Source organism: Manduca sexta, chromosome 7 (genome assembly GCF_014839805.1).
Source record: "Manduca sexta isolate Smith_Timp_Sample1 chromosome 7, JHU_Msex_v1.0, whole genome shotgun sequence".
NCBI classification, from domain to species: Eukaryota; Metazoa; Arthropoda; class Insecta; order Lepidoptera; family Sphingidae; genus Manduca; species Manduca sexta.
In genome coordinates, this window is record NC_051121.1 from 8,776,945 (window position 1) to 8,794,273 (window position 17,329).

The 17,329-nt window shown below is 32.2% G+C and overlaps 1 protein-coding gene across 4 annotated transcripts in view; it reads right to left on the minus strand.

Annotated features, from left to right (window-relative positions):
• Positions 1 to 17,329, minus strand: part of LOC115456341 (torso-like protein) — a 61,297-nt gene that overhangs the window by 18,674 nt on the left and 25,294 nt on the right. For 3 of the 4 annotated variants that reach the window (XM_037447751.1, XM_037447750.1, XM_037447749.1), the window contains exon 2: positions 4,510 to 4,663. The exons of the other annotated variant lie outside the window; for it this stretch is intronic. In XM_037447751.1, coding sequence (XP_037303648.1) covers positions 4,510 to 4,512 — 3 coding nt within the window. In that variant the 5' untranslated portion in view covers positions 4,513 to 4,663. The remainder of the gene's footprint in view (positions 1 to 4,509; positions 4,664 to 17,329) is intronic. 4 annotated transcript variants of the gene reach the window in all.

The window sequence follows — 17,329 nt, forward strand, 5'->3', positions numbered from 1 at the left end:
TCGAAGGTTCAGCGTGGTCGAACTCTCCCGGCTCTTACATCCATACACACCTTTCGTACTCTCTTTATCAGTCTCCTATCATCTATTCTCTCCAAAAGCCCCAATTCACCTTAACATACCCTTTTCAATCCGGTCACTTCTTGGACACTACGAAACCAACAGTTGCTTGAGGTGAGCATCTTCACCACCTATTATGAAGAGAGAGGCAGCTCGATGGTTAAGATTTTGAAAGTGCCAGTTCTAAACCGAACAATCCCTGTTACGCTACAGTTCTCCTGTTTAAACAAACACAGGTGTGTGAATGTTATCAGTGAACACAAAAACAGAGTTTATTTACAATGCATTAGGGAGCATGGTTTCCTTGTTCGAAGTTATATTTAGTATTCTGTTAGCGTGTGCCCTCTTTTGAGGTGTGTTAAGACTTGTTTTTCTGATTGCTTTCTTTTTAATAATATTGAAATTATTTGTTATTGTAAAGGTTTATATGTATAGAAATTGTGTAATGAAATAAATAAAGGTTGGGACGAATTATATTTCTTAATAAATACAAATAAATATGTAGTTAGTTCTTTTATGGTCAAATGATTATCTATATATCTGCTCTGTTTAAATAAAACTTCCGGTATTATTTCAAAGGAACTAAAAACTCATTAATATCTATTCTAATATTATAAAGCGGAAGTGTTTGTTTGAAAGCGCAATATCAGGAACTACTAAACCGATTTTGTTTTTTTTTTCTCTAGTAGGAAGCTACAATTTTCTGGGTGCTATGGGCTATTCTATATCCCGAGAAAATATTTATCACGACAAAAAAAATCAAGCGGGCGAAGTCGTAGCCAAAACTTAGTTACTCATAAACGACAAGGCCCAAAGTTCAATTCTCGATCAGGTCAATTTCAAGGTACCGCGTGTGTATCACCTGGTTATTGATATTTTACCAGTTCAATGCAACTTAGTATTTTTTTAATTTTAATTACATATTTAGTTCCTGTTCCTGATGGCTAAATGTTCTTGAATAATCAAATTTAACTCTGCATTACATTTTGCGTTAGTTGATTATATCAAAGAATATATACAAGGTGATAGTTAACATTATGATTTTAAATGAACTCCGTTTGCATTTTGAAAAGGTTGATCTGACGAAGGTAATATGAATAATGAATATTTAAATTATAATTGTTTTATGATTCAACAGTATGGTGTATAAATGCAACAAATCGTATTAGTTTATTAATAGAAACAAGATTTACTATTTTATTAAATTTTCGACTTTCAAATTATAAGTAATAGACTTTACATTGTGTCTGCATTTTAATTATGTGTTGTTTTACTTTAATTTCGACACTTATTATGTTTTATGGTTAGTTTTTTTCAAATTAAATATGCAATTTGACATAATAAATAAGCATTAAGACAATCTAAACTGTGCGGATACAAATTAATTGCTATGAAACCAATCATTATCCGTATCAACCTTACAATTTATTATATTCATCCGTTCAAGAATTCATTCTTCCGTTTATCATTCCCACGGGAAATAAGGTCCTAATTTCTTAGTAATTGCACTGTTTATAAAATAAGACTAGCATATAGCTTGAATGTTGGAAAACGATAACAATTGTCTCCATAACCTCGGAACGTAACATGAAACTTGTTGACGATTCAGTGCCTTTGTGTTAACGTTTACTATCGCGTTCGATCAGTGATCGGGTTTAAGGTAAAAAAAATAATGCAGTAATGTCTGACGTGTAAAAAGAATTATAAATATCTTTAAAAAATAAATGAATTATATCCTTTTCAACTCTAGTGAAGGGCTTAGTGTCAAATGATTGATTATGAATACACACTATGACGTAATCTGCAACATGGTGTCAACAAGCGAGGGAGATAGCAATACTCAATATGGTTACCGTGATAATAATATAATGTAGTTAAATGGATAATTGAGTTAATACAAACGCATTTCAGGGAAGATTTATCTCCAGTAATAAACTTCCAAAGGATCAGCATGATGATGACGAATTACATATAAATTATTGTAGAAAATCTGTGACAAATTCAAACACTAAAAAACGAGATGTCGTAACAGCACTGATGAACTCTGAATACATTCTTAATTTTTTGAAATTAAAAACATCTTTCAGAATGTCTAATTAATTGCAGAAATAACGTAGACCTATTTACAATATTTAAATATGTTTATCTCTACACGATACTAGTTTAAAGTCATGCCAAGAATACAAATTGATAGTGACATACATTGTAAGGCAATAAACAGTACTGGGCAATTTAATGGACCTAAATAACATTCATTATGGTTTTTAGGGCCCCTATTAGGGCAATAAATGACCATTCATTGTTTGTTTGAGAGCTTATTATATTTCTGTAGATTTTGATTTTTTGTTGTATTGACTGACAGCCTTTTTCAATAAACGATCCTAATTTCAATCTTCATTCCGAAAATGAACCAATCAAAATAAGTCATTTGTAAGCATGTCAAAAAATCTTTGTTCTAATTGGTCCATTTATTAGATTGATCGAAAAAAGCGATTATAATAATATCAGCCCTGTATTATATACTGTCCCACTGCTGGGCACGGGTCTCCTCTACTATTGAGAGGGATTAGGCCTTAGTCCATCACGCTGGCCTATTTCGGATTGGTAGACTTCACACACCCTAAAAATTCCTATACAGAATTTCTCAGGTATGCAGGTTTCCTCACAGTGTTTTCCTTCATCATTAATGCAAGCGATATTTCACAATGAATACAGACATCATTTTTTTGAAAAATCAGTGGTGTGTGCTCTTGGGATTTGAACCTGCGGACATTTGTCTCAGCAGACCGTTCCACACCCAACTAGGCTATCGCCGCTTATTAAAAAAGCGATTGATATCTTTTATTAAAAATGGAAGTAAATTATATTTAAATGTGTAGTTTAGTACTATTTGCAGACTGCTGTACAAACAATATAATATAAGTAAAATAAACTGTACACAAATTAATTGTAGTTTATGCATATAAACTGACAAATATAGATGGCTGAGTTACATTAAAAAGGTAGAAAGGGTGCTAAATATAATTTTGTTTGCGTTACCGTAAGCTACTTTAAAAAGTGGTTTAAGCAGGAAATGTTATTTGTCTGTTTTTTTTACTAAAAGGTGAAAAGTCATTATACGTTATTAAAATATGTTCCTGCAAGGAAATAAATGTAATACGGTAGATGATAATTTTATTTAAATGATTCATTTTAAATCTTTGTTAAGGAAGGCTTGTAGTCTTTGTATAAACTTTATTTTCGAGAAAGTTAAATTTTAGTTTATTTAATATCTCTATTGCTACGTTTATTTTATTTGTGACAGTCCTATCTTTATTCTTCCTGTGTTAAGTACTTTCAAAGAACTAGTAGTACCAATTAAGTCAGTGTAATAAGTTTAAGGCCTAAATTTCAATATTAAGGAATTCCGTGCCCAGCAGTAGGGCAATGTAAAATACAGGGCTGTCAGACTGGTATTATAACATAGATTAGAAATGGAAATAATAATCCCCGTGTAATAAATGCGTGCACAATGTTATCTTATCTTACAAATATTGTAAATGAGAAAGCCTGTGAAAATGTTTGTATGTTTGTTAGAAGCAGAAATAACTGACCGAATTTACGGTATTAACAGTAGAGCATGTCCTGGATTAACATATAGGCTTATCCCCGTAATTTGCTCCCATGCAGAATAATATATTTTAAAATCGGTTTGTTAGAAGTAAACGCAGAAACAACTGAACGTATTTAGATGATATTTAACAGACGGGTAGATCATGTCCTGGATTAACACATAGGTTACTTTTTATGCTCGTAATTTGCTTCCATGCAGACTATATTTAAAAATCTGATTTATAATATATGGCGCTCGCATCCTAGTCTTTTATAGACTGTATCAGGAAAGCCTTTACATGCGGGCGAAGTTACTAGCAACACCTAGCAAAACATAATGTTAGTTACCTCACTTTGCTGCGAGACTGATAATTGTGTTTCTAAATAACTAGCCATTATTCACGTTTCGTTTACTGCATTTGTGTAATTATGAGTGATACTGACTTTGTGAATCTTTGAAGTATTTTTATGGTTTTTAAAACCGAGACGTGGCAAAAACTAAATTAAAGTCTTAATTGATCTTTATCTACTGAAATAGGACTGCTATAAAAAGAGATAATACATTAACATTCAGCTCTGTATTGTATAGTGTTCCAGTGCTGGGCATGGACCTCTACTATTAAAGAGAAAATTGGTTAATCATTTCAAAATTGAATGATGTATGTTTTACATTTTGATGGAGTTGGGGAATAATTTTTCGTAATTTTGTGAAGTTTCACCATCTAAAGATGTCTGTTGGTATCCTTTAAATAATCAGAACGAATCTTATGAATCATATCGGGATTTTTTTTAACAAAATTACCAGCGAATGAATATTTTTAAGCATTTATAATTTTTCACGCAATATAACGAACAAATTACCATGATTCGATCCACTTCTCAGTTTCTAGTAATAAAATTCGCGAAGCATGTCCGTCGTGGGGTCAGCGCTCGGAACAATAGCTTGATCGTCGATATCCTGTGCTAATTGCATTATTATGCTCACCCTATCATAACTCGTGTTCTGGACAATTACCTGAAAAAGACAACAGTATTTTTTATATATCTTTAGTTTCTATTGGATTGTTTGTTCTCAACTCAAATTTACAAATTCTGAGTAGAGGTTCTTGTGACCAAATATAAAACGACCAAATTAAAAACTCACACGGTTAATTATGTTTCCAAATTAAATTAGTACTTTCTATTATATTCTTATTTGTTAGTTACTGTATTAGACAGCTGTTACATGTTCTAATTAATATCCCAAACAGTTTAAAAAATATCGTACATGTATAAATAATGCAGTAACATTGAAATCCTACAAACTAGGTATTGTATAATGTAACATTTTTTGCCAGCGGACATTGTTGCGTAAGTTGATGCATAAAAGATGCGCGGGCGCATGCCTTGACAACGTTATTAATAACGTTGGAAGGTTGTTACCATCGTGTTCTTGCGATGCTATAGATGGCAAACTTTAACTTAGTTTTTTATATCTACCTATTTTTATTAACTGAGCAATTTAAAATTCAATGGTTGTTAGCGATCGTAAACACCCAAAATTCCTAAATGGTCTTAAATGAAGGCAACGATGGGTCCTGTAGTCAAATAGTCGCAAAATCATCCGTAGAATTACAAAATACTGGACTGTGCTCTAACACGAAATACACTGATTTCAATGCCTTTAAATTGTATACAGCTAATTGGCAGAATTAAAAGGTAATTGAGGGGAGAAGATGTATGAATAGACTATAATTAAACCCTGTTGACTTACGAGATATTAATGAATCGTCTTTCGGTAAATCGATGTAATGTTGAGTATACCATGTATACATTATATTATATTAATCTACGGTTCTATCATTTACTATGTTGGAAGTTATAAATGTTTAGATTTTTATGCCATTTGCAGTTTTAGCAAAATCACGCACGCCATTAGCATGTTAAATTACATGTAAACTGATTTATTTTTTATTTTTTGTATTTTACTTATATAAATACGAAAATTTGTGAAGATGTTACAGATAAAAACGGAAACTATTGAACTAATTTCAAAATGTGACGCTACAGATAATTTCCTTGCTTGCCAGCGATTTTTTATTCCAGAAAAGTAAGTGAGACTTTCAAAATAAAATTTCCTTGATTGCCGTACTTTTTGTTCCGGAAAAGTACTCAAGAACTGTTTTGGGAAAGGTTTTTTAAACAGACAAAGTCGTGAGCTACACCTAATCTCATAATTACTAAATCAAGTGCACGTGGAACCTCTACGCTCGTTTGTCATGCCGAGCGTTACCAATCGATTATTTCATCATAAGTTACGTTATTCATGTATTTCCTACTTAATAATATAAACAAACGTACAACCGGACCGTTGACTCACGTGGGCCCTGGCAGTGGCAATGATTTCATATGTTGGAGAAAATAAGACCGCTTTGGTAACCATGTTACGTAAACGGTCGGTTATAATTCGGTTTCTCTTCGTCACCGATAAAGATGAACTTCTGGGTATACCTATATCTGGCTTTTATTTCCCACGTTAAAGTTTGAAGGTTCAGGGTTTGCCTACAGATATTATTTTTTTATCAAATATCAAAACTGACGGACTGCCGAGTCGAATGTCCGCAGATTCAAATCCCAAGGGCACACACCTCTGACTTTTCTAAAAAAATATTTTTGTATTCTTTGTGAATTATCGCTTGCTTTAACGTTGAAACATCGTGAGGAAACCTGCATATCTGAGAAGTTCTCTATAGTAATTTCGAGAATGTGTGAAGTGTACCAATCCGCACTAGGCCAGCGTGGTGGACTAAGGCCTCAGTAGTGCTCAACAGTGGGACAGTATATAATACAGGGCTGATGATGATCAAAACTGTTGAAAAAAATCAAAAACATCAAATACAAGGATCAAAGTTACAAAAACTATGCAGTCTGTATACCTCAATGTAACTGGATATGGTGACCGGTCCCGAAACGATCACGAGCATGACTCACAATGACCACGACATGTATATAAACAGCAGGCCAGCTAGAGTGGCTAGATATGTACCATATTATTTTAAACTAGATATTAAATTATTTGACACTACCAAATTTTGCGGGAAAATTTAAAGGGATTGCTGGATTTAAAATATTGACAGCGGTTCTTAAATCGTGTCTATATCTAAATATATTAAAAGAAACAAACACAGATTAGACCAAATAGTCTCAAATCAATTGTAGACATTGAACCTCAAAACATTTGCAACGATATATCCGAGGTCGCTTAATATCAACCAATAACTTAAGTAGCACTTAAGTTAAATTACTTTCAAAATTGCTAATGCGTTCTGAACAAGCAGTTTGACGTCCGGGTAGGGAAATGTTTGTTAGGGTTCATGCACACGATGCTTTTTAAACGAAATGACGCGCGATTTTTATGGGCGCGTATTCTACACTTGTAGAGGAAAAGTGAAGTCACTACATCTGAGGGTAATTGGAGTGGAGATAGATTTTCGATTGAAGAAAGACAATCATCCCTTACCAGTTAACACAATTATGCCGGCCTGTGCGAAACCGAATATAGGCAAGCTGACCCCGGAACGCGATAAACATGAGCCAAAAAAAGTCTAAATGTATATGCTATACCTCTATAATGAAAAAATATGAATGTATATTGTATGTACCTCTATAGTATATACGTTTGTAAAAGTAAAAAGTTTCTGAATGCATCGTGTTTATTGCAGTTTTTTGTTGCATTTGTTACTCGTTAGCTCGTTTAAAACGTCATGTGAATACACTCTTAGTTCCTAATGGAATAGTTTGTTCAACGAAGATGAGTTTCCGATTGTAGCATCGTTTCTATCATTTACTGTTGTTGGAAGTTATAAATGTTTAGATTTTTATTTTGCAATTTTTTTGCAAAAGTAAGCACACCATTAGCATATTGTGTGTATATTTATTTTTTATAAATTTTTTGTTGGTAACAGACTTGGTGTATCTGTGCAAATATTTGCTTTAATTATTCAATGTATTGTACACGATTAAACTGACATCAATTCAATGTTCACACATTAACATTCTTACTTATAAACTTGTTTTAGCGTTAAGAGGTGGATAAGAATTGCTTAAATAGCTATCAAACACATCACTGGCTCCTAGTTTAAACCTTATTAAGAGGCAAGAGGCAATTTTTTTTAATTTACACTATGTATTTCCCTCTTCATTTTCAAACTATCGCAATATAAATTAATGCATATTCTAAAATTTATTTTATAAATCGTGAATTACTGGTAGCCCCTTCAAGCTCCTTACATAACATCAGTAAAGAAGTCCCTATTAGAATTTCGTATCAATTAGAGTCTAGAGTCAAGGTTAACCATCTGTGTCAAGACTGCGTTTGTGATCATTCATACTACTGAAGGTTTAAAAAATACGACATTGAAAATTGTATTTCACTTATTGCTTATACGTAATTTGTGCGGCCTTGCGATGTTTTGTAACATTTGTTTTTAAGAAATCATCTGCGGCTAGAACACCGCGAAATTACAAATTTATAAATTTGTTTCATCTCTATTGGATAAAATCGATTTGATGGCACAGTAACGAGACAAAAGATTTGCGATATTCGATCCAGGAACGAAACTAAATGTATTTTCTGCTGTTTTTAGATAGTTATTCAAATATCTTTAAATAATGTTCGCCAGGTTTATATTCTTTAGGTTTATTTGCTCTTCACGCTTCGTTGACCTAGTAGCAATTACCTTCCTCGGTGGTGAAGTTCTTATGCGTAGGCGGTACGAGCACAACTATCGCGCTGAGGTCCTGGGTTCGTATCCCAGATGGGGCTAAAAATTATTGTGACTTGGTTTTTCGATTTTAAAAATTACTCAGCAGCTCGGCGTCAGGAAATAGGCGGTGTGATGCTCCCATGCTTTGAGAAGCACGTTAAGCCGTTGGTCCTGCGCCTGATCTCTCTCCAGTCATGTCGGAATGCCGCGCCGTCTCATCGGACTATGAGAGTAAAGGAACAGAGTGCACCTGTGTATTGCGCACACACTTGTGCACTATAATATCTTCTGCGTACTTGGCTGATCTCCGTAGAGATTTGCCGCCGTGGCCGAAATTTGGCCAGGAGGGATTTTTTATTTAGAAGCAATTAGCTGTATAACATGTACAATAATGTGCCAAAGTTGGTTTGGATTCTCTGTCTCGATAAAACATCATAGTTAATACTTAGACTTATCCCTGATATGGCGATATCATAGGAGACGAATAAAATTGGCGAAGTCTTTGTGTTAGTTTTGCTTTAAGGTCTCTACCTACCCAGTTAGGGAATGTGGAGGGGTTGAGCTACGTATCAAATACCGGAACCTCATCCGCTATCCCTTGCGAGATACAGATCATAGTCCATAGATCACATTGTCATAATAACAAAGTTGTGTTATCATCTTAAAATAAAAAAAAAGTCAGGGAATGTGTCAGCTGTACTTACAGCATTATAGTTGTAAGAATAAAGTCTTGCATTAATTATGTGTGGAACTTCATTTCCGATCGCCTTCCGAGAACGACCAATTAAACAGAATAATGAATATTCAAAGAATATTATCATTACTAAGAAATGACTTGCTATTAATAATGATTTATGCTACTAGAACAGCGTTGTAATTCCAATCATCAATGGAGATATGATGTACATCGAGAAACAAAATTGATTCAAAAATCGCGTTAGACTATTATTTTATTAAAATTTATTAGGTAACATTTGCAATCAGTCAAGTCAGTGAAGTTGGATATTTCTATTCTCTTTTTTATGCTTTTAGTTTTGTTATTAATTAAAATGATATTGTGATACAAATGATATAGTTTTCGTAAAACGCAACAACTTTGTAGTTCGGTCATAATATTTTACGATCATGTATCCTATGAATGTATGATGTAAACTATATAACTGAACCATTAGTGTTGTTACTATACAGTCTTACTTATAAACTTGTTTTAGCGTTAAGAGGTGGTTAAGAATTGTTTAAATAGCTGTCAAAAACATCATCGGTTCCTAGTTTATACCTTATTAAGACGCAAGATGGTAGTTTTGACTTACAGCTGATCGAGTAAATTTGTGTTTTAACTAAGCATAGCTTTGCGAAATTTATATAAACTGATAATCTTTAGTTAAAGGAGACCAATTACCAAATGGACCATAAAACTTACCGAAATAACCTCTATTCTTCAATGTCGATTTAGATTCTAACCTAAGCACTGACGGACAAAGACGACCTTTTAATTTGTGCACTCGGCTGTACGCACGCGCGCCGGATGTCGCGGCCGTGTGGTCGTGATATTTGCATTGTTACCACTTACCAATTACCATCAATTACTATTACCTATTTTAAACCACGCGATAATCATCGCGGTTCTATTAGCGCCATTTTCAAGTGCTCCATTATGTTATATAATAAATAGGTCTTGGTTGCAATATTGGTTAGTGATAATGATAATAATTGCATTGCGGTTTATTTGTGACTATTTTTCGGATACTGCCATGATTTGGTAGTTTGTTGGTATAAAAATAAATTTTATATTGTGAAGGATATTTCATAAGTAAATGTATTATTATTCCATTAGCGTTTTTTCATCATTCAAATGATTAATGTGCTATTTCTGTTATGATAATATCTTGTATTATATTTTTCATTCTGTGGTAATATAGTAGAATTTAAATTGACTGCGAAAGATAGGTTGCAGTATTTTCAAATTTGAAATAAATATACATATATTCTAAACCACAAAAGCGGTATCATTAAGGTTAATACGTTTTTATGTTATACGACTTTTCCATTTCAAGTGATATAATATAAATAACGAATTCCTTTTATATTCTGTCACAAAGACAGCTTGCTATATTACACCTACACATTTTTCGTGATTAATTTATGGTTACCTGTTTTAGCTTTTTTATATTTTTGAAGACGTCACTTTTCCATAAATATATTATTAATTAGTTTTCATTTTTTATTCGACCTGCTTTATCGAACATTCATTTAATATCATTGTTATCTCGAGTTAATTTTATTGGAAATTCTTGATATTCAAAATTTGTCATTTTATTTTTTTTATCAAGTAAATATGTCTTTTTCTGATAATACTTGATAGTCGTTTCATTTTTATTAGTATAATTCATTGGCAGCATGTTATAAACCATTATTAGAGCCATTTATTCTTTATGCTTGCTATACTTAATTGCAGTAGTAATTTGCATCACGTGTTACATGTGACTCTGAATTACAGCTTCTGAAAATCATGTAATGGACTATCATCAATGATTTAAAAAAATATTCGCATATTCCCGCCGTTACTCGTAAGCCAAAATTGTGTGGAACGAATGCCCAAAGCCGCATGTTCAGGGGCGAGACTTATTTTTTATTGTATGTGATCCTAGAGAAGCCTTTCCATATTTTTGGAAAATAATTTTTTGGTAAAAGTGATTTACATAATGATGGCAGTCAAATAAAAAAAAAAGTATTGTTGATGTAAATTTTGTTATGGGTCCTTTGTTACCTGAAGTAAATAAATAAATAAATAAAAATTCTCTCACTGATTAACAAATGATATTTAAGTTATTCAATGTTTATCTGAGGTCATTCATTATGAAAATAATATGTTGTTATGAATGTCCGTTACTTTTATAAGAAGTACATTGAAATAGGTTTGTGCCATACGTTTATGCAAGGCATATTTCTTTACAATACGTTTTTCGCATATAAATCACCTTTTAACACATTTATGAAACTATGTTTGTTGTTTGTAATATTAGTGCTATGATTTTATCAGATTTTGAACCTTTACAAACAGCTTATTTATCTAATATTTTGTCCATATTTTATGAAAATAACACAATCGAACTGCAAATTTCATAAAAAAAAAACAAAAAAAAGAGGCCCGTGCTCAGCAGTGGGCAAGTATATAATACAGGGCTGATATTATTATTACTGTTGCTTATCTTGGGCCCAAGATATGATTACCTAATTTCGATTTTTTAAAGATACAAATAAAAAAAACGTTAGTCTATATAAGTACCGGATATATTTTGAATCTCCCTAGCAATATTGATTATGACGTATATAATTAAGTTAGATTATAACCGAATCATTAGTTGCAAATTTTACGTGCAAGTTGCCAAATACAGGACCTTGAATAAAATTCGTTACATTAAGTATAAATTAACAGTGGAATAATGATCAAGCACTTGGAAATAAACTTATAATTAAATTACTGCGAAATTGTTCTTGCGTTACAAAGTATAGGATTTTTGGAGATCTGTAGAGATTTTTGCCAGACTCCATATCGCTGGAACACTAAGCCTATATTCAAATGTAAGGTTTATATTTCAACAATAAATATCTGTTTCATGTCTGAGTGTTGACGGAATGTCCATTAGATTCTTTTACAAATAAATTAACGTAATAATAGCGTATATATTTTTTTTACTATTTTTTTTATGAATTCTAAAGTTAAAACTATTCGATTAAGACTATTCGATATTTGAATTTTGTTTTTTTTTCTTTTGTTTTATTTTTTAATGTAAATAAGTAAGTATATATCAGAATAAATTTATATGGAACCCATATCATCTTACAAGTGTTAGAACTGGTAGTTTTATTTTGCGTATCTTCATGGTAAACCACAGGGGGTCGAAGGTAATTTGCATACAGATTAAAGAGCAGGTCGTGCAGGTACACAATATGAATGAATAATTGAATGAACTTCACGCGAATTGCAACTGTTTTCAGAAATCCCTGATATATTAATAACAGATTTTAAAAATAAGCATGAAACATAGAGATGTATTTCTTAGTATTAAAGCCGTTTTATTCTATGTAAACGAAGTTTTAAGTTATCGTGGATGTATAAGATTGCGCCTTGACATTTTATATTTTTTTATTTAGCACATAGGTAATATGTGTTTCTATTATGTATTATTTGTTTGACAATTGACACGCATTGAGTGCTCATTATGTGAAATGGTCATGATGGACACAATTATCTTATATTAAAAATGCGAAAAATGATGTTTGATTATCAGTTAAAAAAAAGCAGAAACTCCTGAATGGTTTTAGAAAATATGACACATAGACTATATCTCGGATAAAGGCTACTTTTTATTAACTAGTAATGTGTAGACTGTTCTGCCCATTTCGCTTACTATATCTATGTACTAATCAATGTATACCAGTAGCTAAGGAAGAGTACTAATGTAACTTTTTTTGTATTACATAACATACGATACGTAGGTATCTACTTTATACCTTGGCATTGATTTTGAAAAGCGCATCACTAGAGTTTCTTCCCCGTTTTTGTCTGGTGGTGACTGCTTTCCGAACTTGTGATAAAGTAATCATTTGACAATTTTAAATATTAACATTTTACAGATTCAAATAATATCATTTCGAATAGTAAGACTTGTATTTCAGCAAAGGTATCACCGATTAAGTTGCGAGCAAACCCAGTAAATAATAAAATCGAACATTGTCCTCCATTTTTTTTTTAAACACCGACATTGTTAATCCAAACCATAATGAACAATAAGCAAAAAAATCATCACGACTTTTCGCCTCACCTTGAATTAAAGGAAGTTGTTCTAGCCGTCTGTATGTCACAAATTATAGTTTTGTCACGTTTATGAGTTACGTCATTTCTTGGTACGCTACTTATTGGCAAGCGACAAGGTTAGCGGGCTCTGTTTATAGGCTCGTTTTCTTTGTGGTAATATTATCAAATATGATGGTATGACAACGACAGCCCCGTCTTGGACAATATAGGCTATGGCCCAAACTTCCCTGATTATGAAAAGTTAGAGAAGCAATTATTATACATATACGTACCTATAAAATAAAATTAGATACATACTCCAAAAGTAGTGCATATTCATATTTGTTACGACTGCTTCTTGATATTGTCAAAGCGAATTTTAGTAAAATTTCTAAGAAGTTCAATTTTTGCCTATTGAAACCTATCACTACAACAGATACAAATTTAAAATAATTTGAACAAACCCATAAATTAGGGGAAGATAAAGAAATAGTTGCAGAACCAGTGTAGTTATTTACTTCGTAGTGGAGCAGTCACGACTAATAAATAGACGCTCGACTCTCAGGAGTATAACTAAAATGAGTGAGAAAACGGAATAGATGCGGGATTATGTATTATTTAGTATTAATATACATCATCACGACTGTATGTCCTGTGCTGGACATAGGGTTCAAAAGATTCCCCTAACATATTGGTCTTTATTATAATGATTTTTTTGTTTTGTTATAATAACAAAACATAAATTCAATAGCATTACCATAATTAAAAAAAAAAAACATACACAATCATTATAAAAAATAGTTTTAAAAATAAACATATTCTAAATTCAAAATTAATATTGTTTAAAAATAATCTGATACAATGAAGAACTGGCCAGATCTAAGTACGGAAACATTTAAAAATAGAATAAATATAATGATCATAATATTTGCAGTAATTAAACGCGATTATGATATTGCTCCGCATTGTTGTTATATTGTCAGAATTGCTTGGTTCTCTTGGTATGTTATAAAAAGTCAACAATGGCGGTACAGCTCTATTCACACGATTGTTTACACGTGTGCTATTCTACTTGGCTAATCAATTTTCAACTCCATTGCATAGCAACTTGTATTGAACCGGGTTTAATCTAGTTTCTGGCAGTTTTATCGCTTCCTCGTTCCCGACCTACGGCTAGGGCTTTTGGATTTCGCAGAATTACTGACTTTCGAATGAGGTATCATTCGTTTCTGTTATTTATGTCGTTTTTAATCATTATTGTATTTTTAAATTGCATTGATTCAAGTCAAATAACCGTTTACCTTGTTTACAGTTTTTTAATATCCAATATTTGGATTGTCACATCATTCCTACGATATTTAATAACAGCTTTAAAAGGCTGAGCAGAATTATCTTATATATTTTGTTCTCTTTTCTTTTCATAGAAAAAGAAACAAATAACACCTAAGTTTTGAAACATTATCAACCAATAGAGACAATTATCTCAGGATGGTGGATAAATGTAAGAAAATCTAACTTAATAATAAAGTTATTGAGGCAAAATTATGTCTACAACCACGAGCGACACTACCACTGAAGCTAGACATTATAACTTTACATAGTCACAATTTTGTGAAGAAACCAAGTAGAATTAGAATGTCTAGGGTAGTTTAGTAGGTCTACTTAAATGGTTTCTCGTACAATATGATCTAGGCACAGTTTCTCAATAGAGCAGGGAAAGGTACTGCTCCAATATAATTATAGCTTCCAATAAAGTATAGCTTATTGTCGAAATAAAACTAGTTTTCGAATTCATATTGCGGCTTTTGTATTTTAATTATTCCCGACGTTTTGGAGACTGTGCAGCCTTCATGGTCACTTCCCAAACCGAGCTGGCTCTTTTAGTTACATTGTTCTTATCTTTTCGTAACTCTTCTTCTAGCACTAAAAGTCTATAAATGACCCTAGCTATATAAGTAACTCTTAATTGTAATAATAAATATTTTTTTAGGAAACTATAATACATTTGTTCTTTCCATTTACCGTTTACCCAGTCATACCAAAAATATAAAAATGCTATCACATATCTTGTACTCGACTTAAAATTTTGTCCGATCTATAGGAACATTAATTAAACTCAATAAAAAAACATATTTATCATAATGAACTACTTTCTAGATATTCCATTACGACCTTGATTAAATTCCATGTTACAACACCGGTGTCACCTGTACTCACTGTTTGGACCGTAAACCGATCGATTTCATGTCCTTTCACTATCATTAGCCAATATTGTCGACCACAATAACGTCTGTCGTACAACTGGATTGTTTCCAATCATTCTTATCTGTTCATTCACTCGTTCAGTTAGGAATACGCATGTATCTTTATTATTTCTGTGTTTACGTCTGCGCAAATAGAAATTACTGATAATTTAAGTTAACCATATATCCATGGATTAAAGATTGATTTTATTTTTGATATCGTGTAAGTGTTGTTAGCCATAATAAAGGTTTTATAGTCTATGCCTGCCTTTATTTTTAAGATTAATTTTTATTTAAAAAGGCTGTGAAGTGTGACCTTTATTCCTATGAAATTGTTTAACTTACTCTAAATACTACATGACAATTAGAAAGGTAAGGTAGAAAATTTAAAAACAAGAAAATTAAGGTAGAAATTAGATTCATTTGGTAATTTAAGATGTTTCTTGTTTGACGAAAACTTATAATCTCCATCTATAATAAGTATGGACTGTGGAAGTGGAAACATCATGTTAATTTCGGCCGATGGGTCGCGTAAAATTTTATACACATTAAAGTAGTTAAAACGCATCACATCCGAAGGTCATGGTAAGGTCAACCTGTGGTGACCAAGTTTTTCATCGCGAACGAATTTACACAGTAAATGTTCTAGGCTACTTCCATAAGTATAGTCATTATTTTCGGCTTGGGACTTTCTTCAATTGGAAACCAATATTAATATATTGTTACCGAAAAACCACATTTTTGTTACTTGTTACATCCTTTTCTAAAATCTCCAAATTGTTTTTAATTATTGTTTAATTTCACTAACAGTACTTATTGTATATTTAAGTTTATTAGAACTTCTCTTTTTTACTACGAAGCTGTGTAATTAGAATGCTGCGTACAGCATAAGATTTGTAACATGTCTCTTAAGAATGTTACTTTTAAAATTCAATATGTTGTCTGTACCAGATAATAAAAATAATATTAACAAATGAACAAATTTGAGTCCTGACTAATTGGAGGCTTCAACTGCTTAATTTGAGGACTATGACTATGGCTTAATGATTGTAGAAAGCCATACGCTACGGATCGTGGACTCATGACGGTTTTTCGAAATTGGATAAAAAATGCTGCAAGTATACCAGCGGCTTAAGAATTACAATTTCAATAACAAAACATACTCGTAAATAACCACAAATATACAGTTAAATCTTAAGGAAAGTTGTACATGCAATAATAATTTTCCTGTTTATCCAGAAATTGGTTTTTTCCAAACACTGAATGTAAATTTTGCCGCAATATACCATATTTAGCTATAATTAGTGCATTGTTTTCGTGACAGCGCTCTTGGACTATCCTACGCTATAAGTATAACCTAACCTAACCTATCCTACGCTCTCATATCAAGCAACGAGTGACCGAAACTTCTGTTTCTTTTTTCTTTTCTTTTTGTTTTGTGGTATTGAGGTCTTTTATTTTTTATTTTGGAACGCAATGGTTATCTCCAGGGGTACCCTGCTAAAGGTGTACAAGCGATGAGGTTTTTTATTATTAAACGAGGTAATGCTTGCGGCTTTTCAGGCGTGAGAAGCACTGCCCGCAACGAGTCCCTAATACGCTATAGCGCACTAACTCCATTTGTTTAAAAACAAATTAATGGGATAAGTAATCTATGAGTTAATCTAGGGCATTATTCATCTGTGTGTCAAATTTTATCCAAACACGTTCAGCTGATTCCGCGGTTACTTTCAACAAGTATCCAAACATCAAAATATAGTCACGAACTTTAGGATTTATAATATTGGTCAGATTGGTCTCCATTTTTCACCAAATTATAAAATTACGACCATCAATTTCAAGGTATTGATGAAGTTAAGATGATAATTGGTTAAAACGCGTCATCTTCGACAATT